Source organism: Daldinia loculata (assembly GCF_022478755.1).
Source record: "Daldinia loculata strain CBS 113971 unplaced genomic scaffold F4817scaffold_45, whole genome shotgun sequence".
NCBI lineage: Eukaryota > Fungi > Ascomycota > Sordariomycetes > Xylariales > Hypoxylaceae > Daldinia > Daldinia loculata.
In genome coordinates, this window is record NW_026054899.1 from 302,490 (window position 1) to 317,239 (window position 14,750).

The 14,750-nt window shown below is 32.2% G+C and overlaps 2 protein-coding genes across 2 annotated transcripts; one reads left to right on the forward strand and one right to left on the reverse strand.

The window, feature by feature from the left end:
• Positions 1-3,160: 3,160 nt before the first annotated feature.
• On the forward strand, positions 3,161-4,273 carry F4817DRAFT_345608 (uncharacterized protein). The gene has a single exon (XM_049304284.1). The coding sequence runs from the start codon at positions 3,529-3,531 to the stop codon at positions 4,165-4,167; it is 639 nt and encodes a 212-aa protein (XP_049156658.1). The 5' UTR covers positions 3,161-3,528; the 3' UTR covers positions 4,168-4,273.
• Positions 4,274-4,358: 85 nt separating this feature from the next.
• On the reverse strand, positions 4,359-7,424 carry F4817DRAFT_367269 (WD40 repeat-like protein; the record flags this gene model as incomplete). Its single annotated transcript, XM_049307094.1, has 3 exons — positions 4,359-6,590; positions 6,671-7,116; positions 7,247-7,424. 3 exons carry the CDS (start codon positions 7,422-7,424, stop codon positions 4,359-4,361), a joined length of 2,856 nt encoding a protein of 951 aa, XP_049156659.1.
• Positions 7,425-14,750: the final 7,326 nt, after the last annotated feature.

Here is a 14,750-nt window from a genome sequence, read left to right on the forward strand (position 1 = left end):
AACCAACACAATTCGTTCTTCAGCCTTTATAGTATAACCTGGCTCTAGATTCCAGCCACACAGTTTAGGAGCTGTAGCTTCAACATCCTAGCAAGAGTCCCCACACGAGGTACTCCAGATTCGAGGCTGCAGATATGATCTTGGACGGGAAGACCCGTTCGGGATCTCTGACTTGATTATAGTGAGTAGTGATCTGCCATCTCACAAGAATTCACAAGAAAACCGTTATAATTAACGAGATTAGTTAAATGAAGAATTTCTGCACTTACTTTCCACGACATTCTTTATAACGGCCAAGCTTCTTCTGCTATCATAGCTCTTAATTTCAAACAGTAGGTGGCGAAGTCGACCTGCACGAAATAGGGATGGACAGTTGTATGAGTTGGTCACCGTGTGGTCACACCGTATGTATCTTATGGCAACGTCATGATTATTTTCCGGGACTGTATCAGGCACTGGTGAAAGTAAGCATTTAGCCTTATTTCCCATCTCCCGTGATTGGTAGCGAAGGTACCTAGGTAGCTGTCGAATCCATGTAAGCCTCATAATGAGGGCTAGCCAATCTTGACAACCTCTCAAGTTTCAGCGGTTTCTTACCTATCCGCGCCTTTAAACTTTTAGTGCCATTCCAACTTGTTTTATCATGATCTAAAATAGCGGAAGAAGGTCTAGAACATGACTTATTCGCATCTAGACTGTTGGGGATTGCACAGACCCATGCCGGGAAACCGACGGCAGGCAAGTAATAGAAGTTTTCATTGACATTTCAGATTGTATTAAGAATTGACTCTTTAGAGACCTAGATATTGAATGGGTTTAACAGAGGTTTCATTATATTAATAATTAGGTAGGTAGCGAATTATGAGTTCTAATTGGTTATCCTGTAGGTATACTGCACCGATTCTTTTAACTATACTATGTCCCCGCCGCGTAATTCACCCACACTACTATTCAAAAGCAGGAAATCCACGCTGAAGGCTGGCTGAGCGTAAGCAACTCGTGCTTAGGATCGAGGACGAGGATTTGCCTCCGCTTGATTAGACCTGGAACTGAACTAAACTGGCTAGCTGGCTTCTCATGCCACCGCTTTAGGTAATTCTTCGAGTATGGAACGGTTCCAATTTAAGAAACTCATAAGCGTGGCGTTGCTAACTTTCAAATAGCAAGCGCTCGGGAGAAAGGTTTTCTTTAGCCATATAACGAAAGTAATCTTCCCTGTCAGGATGAGCTATCAGTTCGTAAAGGTCACTTACGATACATCACATGCTTCCACGCCATCTCGAAAGTATGATATTGAAAAGCATCCAAATATTTGGTCCACCTCTCAAAAGAGGCCTTGAGAAATGCCAAGGTTGACAGACGAAGCTCGGTCGAGGGGAAGCACAAATGTAGTTTTCTAGTTAAAAGACATTGAGCAATCAGCAATAGGCTTGCAGGAAACGTGCATAGTTGAGTGACATTATTGTCGGGACCTTACTTGGACACGTTATTCGGTCGGCATGGTAGCCACCCATAACCATTCATGACCACGCCTTTCCGATCCCCGAACATTAGGTACTCACTCTGCAGCCACGTCGTTACAACACGAGGACACGGAACCATAAGTTATTGGAAGAGAATTAGTTGGACCTGCATCCTACCGACGGACCGGAAACGTATAGATGAAGCTGGTGGAGGTAAGCGCTCCAAAACATGCATGGCCGGTAGGACTTAATCAGCGTGGGCTCTACATATGCCATAAAAAGCAAATTACAACACGAGCGCCACATTTCCAGGTTCTTCAGAAACCAAGAGGCATAATAACTGTACAACAGGACCAGTCTAGACCATCAATTTTCTCCGATGAAAGACTCAAATTGAGACATCTTTAGTAGGACGTTGACTCGTGAATCCCAGTGTAATGATTAATACTCTATGCATATCTCACATACGCTCTCTCTCACTACCTATGGGTGGCGATGACACGATGTTGCAATTTTTAACAGGTATCACAACATTAAGCCAAGACATGGAACTGTATAGCATCGTAAAAATTGATTAATCAATAAAATACAGCGGGTCAATTCCGCGAATTTGACATAATACTGGGTTGTAATTCAAATTTACAACTTGCCATGGGTGTGCAGAAGTGACATTGGCACAGTCCGAACAGAACAGACCAGAATCTCCGATGTTCGCTGCAGGTATTCGGTGTCACGAGGTGAAACGAAACAGCATGGAAACAACTTCGTTGTTCTGCAAGGAACTCTAGACTAACTATGAGGGTTTTTCGTCTATACATATTGAACAGGTCCTTTGTTCTAGATGTCTCATCTAGAATCCTGACATTCGGCGAAATGGCTCGATTATGACTTCAAAACAGCCGACTATACCATAGAATACCAGCCATAAGCATGTCATGATGTTTACCTCACGTTTCCTTTGAAGTAACCAGCTCATAATATAGATAGATAATCTCAAGATCTTCACTAACTAGCGGCTATCCATCACAGTAGCTGTAGTTATTAATCTCCTTAACAACCACATGTCCCTCTGGTTATCAGATTGCTCCGGCCGGAAAGCCATCTCTAGAGCTGCATATGAAGATGTAGTCAGAAATGTAGATTCGAAAAATACGCATTAGATATGTATATGCGCTATAACCGCCCAAATATTCCTAAAATGCTTAGGTATTCTTACATGATAATGCATATTTGGTACGATTTCGGACACTGATATATAAGAAGGGCTAGCTAACTAGTCCTAGTACACCAACATGCAAGAGAACATCGGGTAATCTATTTTTACTGGTGATGCTTTGGAGTGTATTCGGAGTAGTAAGCGTGTAAAATGCAGCTTGTCTGAGCAAAATATTTTAGTGAAGAACTAAGACTGCTAGATACGACAATTGGATAATGTTAACCAACAATGTATATATAGACACAGCTTGTGATAAAGCAATGAAGTCTATTTCTCATCAAATCTTTTAAGATATACCATAGATTAAGGTAAATTTTGATGATTGACGTCTCCTCAAGTGTCAGGACATATAAGTCACCTATCAGACAAAACCATGAAAGTCATCCAGAAATTTGGTAGTCACTTAAGAATATTAGGTACCTATAGCTTCAAGCCGTTGATGTTAAAGAGTCTAACTACTTCGTAAGCTACCAGCTGTGAAGGAAGTGCCACCTGACAGTCAGCTGACACACGCTCGGGACGTCATTGCACTCTCGGCCCCACTAAGCTCACGTTGTCGCCCAAGCAACCTTTGAAGCATCCCGCTTGCCATTATCCAGCTGCCTGCAACTGCTAAACCTTCGCGTTTTAATACAGGAACTTTACCTACGAAATTGCCTACACCTACCTCTTACGAATCTAAACCGCAAAAGACCGCCTATAAACCCTATATCGAGTACCTAACCTAACACACTCGCGTCCCCGAGCTAGAAAACCTCCAACCCCTCGCAAAACCCCCCCTTCCTCAAAAAAAAAGAAAAAAACAAAACCAACAAGCCGATCACACAATCCAACCCCACCACCACCACCATGAACCGCCTCTTCGGCAGCGCGCCCAAGGCGCCCAAGCCCACCCTCAACACCGCCATATCGAACATCGACGGGCGCATATCCTCCTTCGACGTGAAAATCGCCTCCCTAAATGCCGAGCTAGGCACGTACCAAAGCAAGATGGCCAAGATGCGCGACGGCCCCGGGAAATCCGCGCTGAAAGCCAAGGCGCTCAAGGTGCTCCAGCGGCGCAAGCAATACGAGTCGCAGCGCGACCAGCTGCAGTCGCAGGTGTGGAACATGGAGCAGGCGCAGACCATGCAGGACAACCTAGCCGGCGTCATGACCACCGTCGATGCCATGAAGACTACCCAGAAGGAGCTCAAGAAGCAGTACGGCAAGGTCGACCTCGACAAGATCGAGCGCATGCAGGACGAGATGGCCGATCTCATGGACGTCGGCAACGAAATCAACGAGACCCTAAGTCGCGGGTACGAGGTCCCCGATGATGTAGACGAAGCCGAGCTGGATGCGGAGCTGGAGCTGCTAGGTGCCGAGATGGAGATGGAGGGCGCGGGCATGGAGGCCGGTGGCGTGCCTGATTTCATGAGGGACGAAGTACCTGAATTCGTTGACGAGCCCCCGGAGGCTAACAAGGTACAAGAGGTAGCGAGGTGATATCACGAGACCAGCGAGCGAGCTTACTTTCCAGGTGGATGGAGAAGGGAGTTATTGGAGTTTACGCGACAAGGGGTTTTGGAAGGTCACTGTTTTTACCATTATACTCTATTTAGTTCAATATCGCTATATCGATACTCATATCGTCATGTACACATATATCCCGTAAACAATACAACCCTTGAAAGCTTCTACTCTACAGTCCCAAAAAATGTGGATGCCTCTTCGAGCTCTGGGTCCCCGTTGCAAAAGTCCCAGCCCACGATGGTGCTTGTCTGACTACAGCAAATTATCCGTCGTGCGTCGAATTGTAACTTGAAAATTCTGGCGGGGCTTGTATCTGCTTGTGGGATATGGGGGTGCTGCTGTTGCTGGCCCTGTACTTGGCCTTGCGCTTGAGACGTTGTAGTCTGCGGCTGGAGCTGAGTGTGCGGTGTGGTCATATTAGTGAGGTTAGGAGGAGGGCCGCCACCGTTGCTTGTTGTAGCGTGCCCCGTTGTAGAAATGTTGGACGGGTTATGCTGGCTGGCTGGCTGAGCCGACGTCTCCCCGGCGGTCGTAGTTGCTGAAAGGGCCTGCTGTACGGATTCTCTGATGCGACTTTGGGCAAGTTGTGCTCTATTTACAGCACTACCAACAACTTGTCTTAGCTGCGAGCGAATAATGGGGTTAGGTTCACGACTGATGGCCGATTGTATGTGAAATTGGTAGGTTAACATGGTCGGATAGGAGGCTAACGCCTGTTGGAGGGCTGCTGGTCCCTGCGGGACACAAGCATCGATCATTTGTGTGTAGGATGAAGTCGTTTGAGGGGTGATGGTAGCAAGGATAGGGTGCTCGACATGGGTGAAATTCGGATGTGCTTGCGTTGGTGGAGCGCTTGAGGGGGTCGCTGGTAGATTATGAGTAGAAGGCAGGGCTGATGACGTAGGAGGTGCTCTAGAGGTAGAGCGAGAAGGTGTCTGCCTGAGGGCTGCCGCCGCGCCTTCTTCCTGGCGAAGCGTATGTGCGCTCTTCCAGACACCCTCCCTATCCCGCCGCCAGATTATAATGCTTTGGTCGTAAGAACCGGAAACTATTCGCCCGTAAGGACCGCCACCGCCGCCGGGAGGAAGCGTAGCCCCGTATGCAGTAATATCCTCAGGCCGGCGACTACCCGCGTTATGTGGTCGACGCCTCAACGACTGGACCTCCTGTTCGAGATTTCCAGCATTTAAAGCCTTAAAATATGCCTGATCGACAGCCTTTGCTTCCAACCGATCTTGCTCGATGCTATAAGGAAGATCACCGAACCCAGCTTGTACAGTACGGACAAGGTTGCCATGCGCCCGCAAACTCGCAACTTCGAGGCCCGTTTCTCGGTCGAAGACCTTGACTTCATTATCGCTACTCCCACTCACGATACGCCGACCGTCATACTGGACACAGGCAATACCCTTATTATGCCCAAGAAAAGTCCTCTGGCATGTCTGGTTTGGCCAATCCCACACCTTGATATGTCTGTCGCCACTCGCCGAGACAATTTCGCGATCACAAATCTGGACAGCGTTTACGGCGGCGCCGTGCCCCTCAAGGCATCCGATCATCGTGTACGGTGGTTTAATAGCGGCTTGGTTCATAGGCGAGTCGTCGAAACCAAAATTTCTAAGATTTATCGGTACAGGGCTAACACCTTGGGACCCGCCATATCCGAGGTCGCCGGGTCGTAATGGAACACGATTGAAAATCTTGATCGTCTTGTCCTTAGAGCATGTTACGAGGATCCGTTTGTCAAACTTGACATTAAGAACTGATTCCCTATGCGCCTTCTTCAGTCGCTGGATGATTTCGCCTGTGGAAAATTTCCATAAAATTACATCCGAGTCGCTACTTCCAGAGACAATTAGATCCTCCTCAGGATCTGAGTCGAACTGTAAACAGAGAACTGATCCTTGATGACCGATAAGAGGCGGTCGTATAAGGCGCCGGGTGCGTAGGTTCCATATTCGTAGCGTACGGTCTCGGCTACCACTGACAAGATACTCCGGGTTATATTGGAGGCTGTAGATGCACTCATTGTGTCCCTCATCTAGGTGATCTGGATGGGGTAATTGGAAATTTTTGTATCGGCCACGATCCCAATTGCGTTCCAGCCTTCGTCTCATCGTATATAGATGCTTCCAGTTAATTTTGTATCTACGATCAATCGAATCATAAATCCAAAGCGCAGACTTCAGTAGGTTAGGCAAGCTAGAAGTAGTCTCAATAAGCGATTCGATAGTCGCTTTGCCTTTGCCTTTCGATACTCGGGGAGCAGACTGCCCTCTTTGGTCGTGCATAGGGCTGGGCGACTTCATCATTAGGCTACCCATATGCTGGATAACACTAGTGTTGCTCTGAACAGACGAACCACTCTCCCCAGGCTGGCGAATGTGGAAAGTACTCTTATCGGACGGGTTAGGCACGGTTCTTGCTCAACAGATGCATCTCTCCAGTCTAATCTTCAAGGGCAGAATACACTCACATTGTACTGGTCAGCCACGGACTCTTGTGTTACGGCCGCATCAGCGTCGACCATATCATAGTCTTCGTCATCCTGTGCTGCTGGTTCCGATACAGCTCGTTTCTTATTCGCGTGGCCGTCTTCGAACGATTCTATCTTTTGAGACGGGACTTGGGTTTCATTCATCCTCTGTTCTGCGGCTATGATTTCGGATGGTATGGCCTTCCACCCTTCTAAATAGAACAGTCGCTCCCAAAGTTTGCGGTCCAAAGCCAAATCGTACCAGCCCCGGCAGCACATCGCAACATGGATCAACGACACAGGGTCTAGATAACCCAGGATTTTGAGGCATATCTCCGGTGGTAGGCGTTCCACGAAGTTGATATAAAGGCGAGGGTTTAGTCCGTTCATGACGATGTCGGCGATAACGGTGGTAGGCAATTCGTTGAGTATTAACATTGCTAGTCCTAAATATTTAAAAAGGTCATGTCAGCGGAACAAATTATACAATATAGCCAGGATTGAGTTAAATTTAGAGTAGTAACAGTATTTCAATTATGGGGAATATAGGGTTGGTAATCGAACTCGCGGACTTACGAGTCTTCTGGTGTATCGACAGTGTAGGTAATTGAGCCGACAGCCATGCCGGTATGTCGGCAGCTGGTCGCTTCGCCGTCAGCGACGCATTACTGGTAAGGCTACCTGAATCGGAGGGATTAAGGGGATGCTCGGAATAACCCTCGTCAGGTTCTTGGGCCGGAGAGAAAGGATCCATCGAGTGGCTCTGTCGTAGCCTCGTGCTTATTGATAATCGGTCTGATAGTATCTTGTGTATCTTTATCTTGTGTATCTTGTGGGCTTGAACAATTCCTTATACAAAAAAAATAATCGAAAGGGCTTTATGAGGCGCAGAGATAGGAAAACAAGTGATGAGCAGAAACTTAGTAAGGCAGCACCAAACTTGGTTCAGTATTGGTTACTGATCGTTGTTATGATGTATCACCACCACGTGGATCGCGAAAGAGGCGACGGACGCGTGCAAAATGCGTTCCCGGCTGGAATAGCCATGCAATTCTATTAATACGGCAATGGGGCAGCGATAGAAAAGTCACCCACGATATCAGAAGGAATAGGTTCGCGGTTGTGAAAGTGAGATGATTCGCCTTAGGGAATTAGATCAACGTTGTACCCGGAGAGTTGATGCGACGGTCGTTGTAGGTATGAGTTTATCGGAACGGGCATGTTTTTTTAAGCTATTACCTAGTTTGAGGCTTGCCAGCAAACTAGGACCACCTATTGGGCGGATTTGACGGAATACATGGACCACCTAGTCCTATCCGACACCTCACCGAATCAGAATCAGATCATGAGCCACCAAGTATCTAGGTACCTGTTATGCTGTTATGTAAGCAGGTGAGGGGGAGGGGTTACAGAGCCTAACCTTTATTCACCAGATGCTAACACCTGGAGTTCCATTAGGAGGTAGTTAATTTTCTCTTAGTAGCCAAATTTGACTTTACTATTTGACTTTACTATTTTTTATACCAATTTACATGAGATATGTAACTTTTTCCCAATCATCTCTCTTATAGCGGCTTTCCTTACACGAATAATATCAGGTATTTATGCGTTTGGGTTTTAGGATTCATGTAGGGTTCTATTGTCCTGCTGCGCTGGGCCTGTAAGATAAGTGCATCGATAGGAAAACAACTTATCAATGCCACCTCTACTACCCAAAAAATGGCATTATCATAGCGAATGTAGGAAGAATAAAGCCACGTATGAAACTATGATACAACTGACTGGCTGCCTGTAGTCTGTCCATGTTTATATGGTAAATTTTCGTCAGAATTGGATTAAATACACGTTTATAAGCGTCGGTTAACTTCGCTTTATAACCCGTTTCACGTTATCGCAAATCGGTCGTAAATTAGATTTACAGTCTTTTAAAAAGTACTTTCAATTTACTTGGTAAAATCTTAATAATTATGTCATTTTATTAACACCGAATATGTAAACATTAAACGGATATATTAATAATAAATATTTGATTTTATTATATACGTTTAAATTAATAAACTTTTAAATTTATTTTAAACGAATATTATCATTTACCGGTTAAAAACCGAAAAAAACTAATATATTAATATATTACATTTATTAAAAAACAATTGATTTTAAAACATAAACCACGTATTATATTTAATATAATTTAAATTATATATAGCCGTAACTTTTTTAATAAATATTATAAAAATTTTACGAAAAAAATTAACTTTTTATAAAAATTATTATAAATAATATAAAATAATATAAAATATTTTAATTTATTTATTAAAAATAATGTTAAATGTTAATTAATCATTATATTAAAATGTTATTACGTAAGGATAGTTACGTGGTAACACGTGACTTATCCGCATATAAAAGCCAATTCTTTTTAAGTAACACTTATATACACAATTTATTATTAAGTCAATAACAATTATCGTAATAACCTTATTTCGTATTTGTATTTCCTTTCTTTATTAAGTGTACACCACCACCCATACCTTATTATACCAACATTGATCAATGATATTATAAATCAACAAAGTATTGTTAAAAAGGAAATGCGATAAATCCGGATAATCACTGTCGCTATTACGATACTTTAAATCTTTTGATAAAAAAAAATAAACCTTTCGTAACTCGCACGCTTTTACAGCGTTATAAGTACAATAAGACCTTATATTACCTTAACGTTTTTGGGATAATTTAAAATAAACAAATTTTTGAAACGCGTTAATAAAACAGCGTTTATTACATACGAAAAATTTATTATAATTTACGTATATTTATATATTATAAATATAATATATCTTTTATTTAATAATAACTTATTTACGTTTATTATATATAATAATTTTAACCGATTATTTATTTTTTAAATGTTTAATTACGATAATAAAAAAAATAAAAACATAAAATAATTTTATTAACTTGGTTTTTTTAAATTAAAATTATAATTTATTAAACAAATTATAAAATTAAAGTTTTTTAAATACGTATATTATTAAAAACTTTAACATATATAAAGATATAAATTTTATTAAAGATTTAAATTTAAATAAAAATATTTACGTATATAATAAAAAATTATAAAATTAATTTAAATATAATTTTAACAATTAAACAATTAAATATTTTATTTTATTAATAAAATTATTTTATTAATTTATAATTTAATATTTATATAATTACAGGTTATATTTTAAAAATTATATTTATATTAATACTTTAATCGGGATTTTAAATAATTTAAAATAATCTTGTTTTTTTAATAAAATAACCTTTAAAAAAACCTCGAAATTACCAAATATATTTATTTTATAAAATAATTCATATTTAAAAAAAATAATTAATTTAAAACAATTATATAAAGTTAAACGATTTAATTAAAATAACCTCGTTTTTAACCAAATAATTTAATAAAATAACTTTATTTTTAACCAAATAAAACCTTTATTTTAACCTTTTTAACCAATTTTAACCAATTTAAATTTATTATATATTATTATAAAACTTATTAACAATTACATTATAATATAAAAAAAACAAATTAAAAATAAAAAAAAAAAAAAAATTATTAATATTAAATTTATAATTATATTATATAAAAAAAAAAAGAAAAATAAAAAATTACCAATATTAAATATTAATTAATTATTATATTAAAATATAATTATATAAAAATAATTACGTAATAACACATAATTATTCCTTACATAAAAAGCAATTTTTTTTAAATAATACTTACACATATAATTTATTATTAAATTAATAATAATTATTATAATAACTTCAATTTATATTATATTTTATTTTTTTATTTAATATATACCATTATTTATATTTTATCATACCAATATTAATTAATATTAATAAAATTATAAATTAATAAAATATTATTAAAAAAAAAATGTAATAAATTTAAATAATTATTATTATTATTATAATATTTTAAATCTTTTAACAAAAAAAAATAAACTTTTTATAATTTATACGTTTTTATAACGTTATAAATATAATAAAACCTTATATTACTTTAACGTTTTTAAAACGATTTAAAATAAATAAGTTTTTAAAACGCGTTAATAAAACAACATTTATTACATATAAAAAATTTATTACAATTTACATATATTTATACGTTATAAATATAATATATCTTTTATTCAATAATAACTTATTTATATTTATTACATATAATAATTTTAACCAATTATTTATCTTTTAAATATTTAATTATAATGATAAAAAAACGAAAATATAAAACAACTTTATTAATTTGGTTTTTTCGGGTTAAAATTACAACTTATTAAACAAATTACAAAATCAAGATTTTTTAAATATATATACTATTAAAAACTTTAATATATATAAAAATATAAATTTTATTAAAGACTTAAATTTAAATAAAAATATTTACATATATAATAAAAAATTATAAAATTAATTTAAATATAATTTTAATAATTAAATAATTAAACATTTTATTTTATTAATAAAACCATTTTATTAATTTATAATTTAATATTTATATAATTATAAATTATATTTTAAAAGTTATATTTATATTAATATTTTAATTAAAATTTTAAATAACTTAAAATAACTTTGTTTTTTTAATAAAATAACCTTTAAAAAAACTTTAAAATTATTAAATATATTTATTTTATAAAGTAATTTATATTTAAAAAAAATAGTTAATTTAAGATAATTATATAAAACTAAACAATTTAATTAAAACAACTTCGTTTTTAACCAAATAATTTAATAAAATAACTTTATTTTTAATTAAATAAAACCTTTATTTTAACCTTTTTAACCAACTTTAACTAACTTAAACTTATTATATATTATTATAAAATTTATTAATAATTATATTATAATATAAAAGAAATAAATTAAAGATAAAAAAAGAAAAGAAATTATTAATATTAAATTTATAATTACATTATATAAAAAAAAAAAGAAAAATAAAAAATTATTAATATTAAATATTAATTAATTATTATATTAAAATATAATTATATAAAGATAATTACATAATAACACATAATTATTTCCCATATAAAAAGCAATTTTTTTTAAATAATACTTATATATATAATTTATTATTAAATTAATAATAGTTATTATAATAACTTTATTTTATATTATATTTTATTTCTTTATTTAATATATATTATTATTTATACTTTATTATATTAATATTAATTAATATTAATAAAATTATAAATTAATAAAATATTATTAAAAAAGAAATATAATAAATCTAGATAATTATTATTATTATTACAATATTTTAAATTTTTTAACAAAAAAAGATAAGTTTTTTATAATTTATACATTTTTATAATATTATAAATATAATAAGACTTTATACTACTTTAACATTTTCGGGACGATTTAAAATAAATAAATTTTTAAAATACGTTAATAAAATGGCATTTATTATATATGAAAGATTTATTATAATTTACACATATTTATACGTTATAAATATAATATATTTTTTATTCGATAATAATTTATTTACATTTATTACATATAATAATTTTAATTAATCATTTACCTTTTAAATACTTAATTATAATAATAAGAAAAATAAAAACGTGGGACGATTTTATTAACTTGGTTTTTTTAAACCAAAATTATAATTTATTAAACAAACTGTAAAATTAAGATTTTTTAAATATATATATTATTAAAAACTTTAATATATATAAAAATATAAATTTTATTAAAGATTTAAGTTTAAACAAAAATATTTACATATATAATAAAAAATTATGGAATTAATTTAAATATAATTTTAATAATTAAATAATTAAATATTTTACTTTATTAATAAAGTTATTTTATTAATTTATAGTTTAATATTTATATAATTATAAATTATATTTTAAAGGTTATACCTACATTAATACTTTAATCGGGATTTTAAATAGTTTAAAATAACTTTATTTCCTTAATAAAATAGCTTTTAAAAAAGCTTTAAAATTATTAAACACGTTTATTTTACAAAATAATTTATATTTAAAAAAAATAGTTAATTTAAAACAATTACACAAAGTTAAACAATTTAATTAAAACAACTTTATCTTTAATTAAATAATTTAATAAAATAACCTTATTTTTAACCAAATAAAACCTTTATTTTAACCTTTTTAACTAATTTTAACCAGTTTAAACTTATTATATGTTATTATAAAACTTATTAACAATTATATTATAATATAAAAAAAACAAATTAAAAGTAAAAAAAGAAAAAAAATTATTAATATTAAATTTATAATTACGTTATACGAAAAAAAAAGGAAAAATAAAAAGTTGTTAATATTAAATATTAATTAATCATTATGTTAAAATGTAATTATGTAAGAATAGTCATGTGGTAACACGTGATTATTCCCCACACAAAAGGCAATTTTTTTTAAGTAATATTTACATATATAATTCATTATTAAATTAATAATAATCATTATAATAACCTCGTTTTATATTATATTTTATTTCTTTATTTAATATATATTACCATTTATATTTTGTCATATTAATAAATAAAATTAATTTTTATTATTATTATTATTATACGTTAAAATAAAAAGTAAAAGTTTATTATTTAAAATAATTATATATTATTAAAATAAATCTTTTAAATTTATTATATTTATTTTTATTAACGAAAACTTAAAATTATTTTATTTTTAAAAAATTATTATATATTATTAAAAAACAATAAAATAAAAAAATATATATATTTAAAACGTTTATTAAATAATATATTTATTATTAAAAAAAGCTTTAAATAACCGTATTTAATTAAAGTTTAAAAATATTTTTTAATAAAAAATTTATAATTTATATTAAATTAATAAAATAAAAAATATAAATTATTTAAAAATAAAAAACTTATAATTAAAAAATATTTATTATAATAACTTTTATTAAAAAATCAATTATAAATTTAATTTATAACCGTTTATAAAACTTATAAAATAATTATATAATATTAATTTTAAAAAAAATTTTAAACGTTATTTTAAAACTTATACTTTTAATACTTTTAAATTTTATTTTAATGAATTTAAACCAATGACGTAAATTTCGTTATACCTTTTTTAATTACATTTTTTTTTAACCAATTACACTTTTAATTTACCCCCCCCACGAATTTCGCATTTTTGGTTTAAAATAACTCGGGCGATTTTTATTATAACAATTATTTAACATTAAAAATAACAATAACATTAACGCGTTTAAAGTAAATTTTAATTAATTTAAAATATTTACTAACTTTATTATTAATAAATATACGCATTTACCCGATTTTTTAAACGTTTAAATATACGCGTTTTAAACGTTTTAAACGTTTTAAAATAATGATTAACCGTATTACATTAATCGTAACACCGGTTATAACGTTTTTAAAAATATATTATTAATTTAAACGTTAAAACTTATAATATTATAACGTAATGCCGTATAAACATATAAAAAAAATAAAAAACTTAAAAAACTATTATATTAATTTTAAATTAAAAAAAATAAAATATATTATACGTTATTGTAAATATATGTATAAATGTAAATATTATTTTAATATATTATTACATGTTTTTACATATTTTTAAACGTTAAAACTTAAAATATTACAACGTAATACCGTATAAACATGTAAAAAAAATAAAAAAGTAAAAAAAGTAAAATATTAACTTTAAATCATAAAAATAAAAGTTATTTCGTACGTTATTATTAAATATTAAATCATTATAAATATAAAGTTTAATTTTTAAAAAAACTTGTTTTAACGTAATTAAAAACGCCCGAATTATTTTAAATTAAAATTCGTTAAAACTTATGTTTTAATTGTTTTTTTAAACTTATAAATTTATAAATATAATAACACGAACCAAACGTTTTATGGCGTTTATGGCGCAATCAAACGTAAGTTTAATTTTAACGAATTTTAATTTAAGTTTATTAAAATAATTTAAATTTTCATTTTTTTAAACGGTTAATTTATAACTTTTTTTCGAAAATATTAAATTAT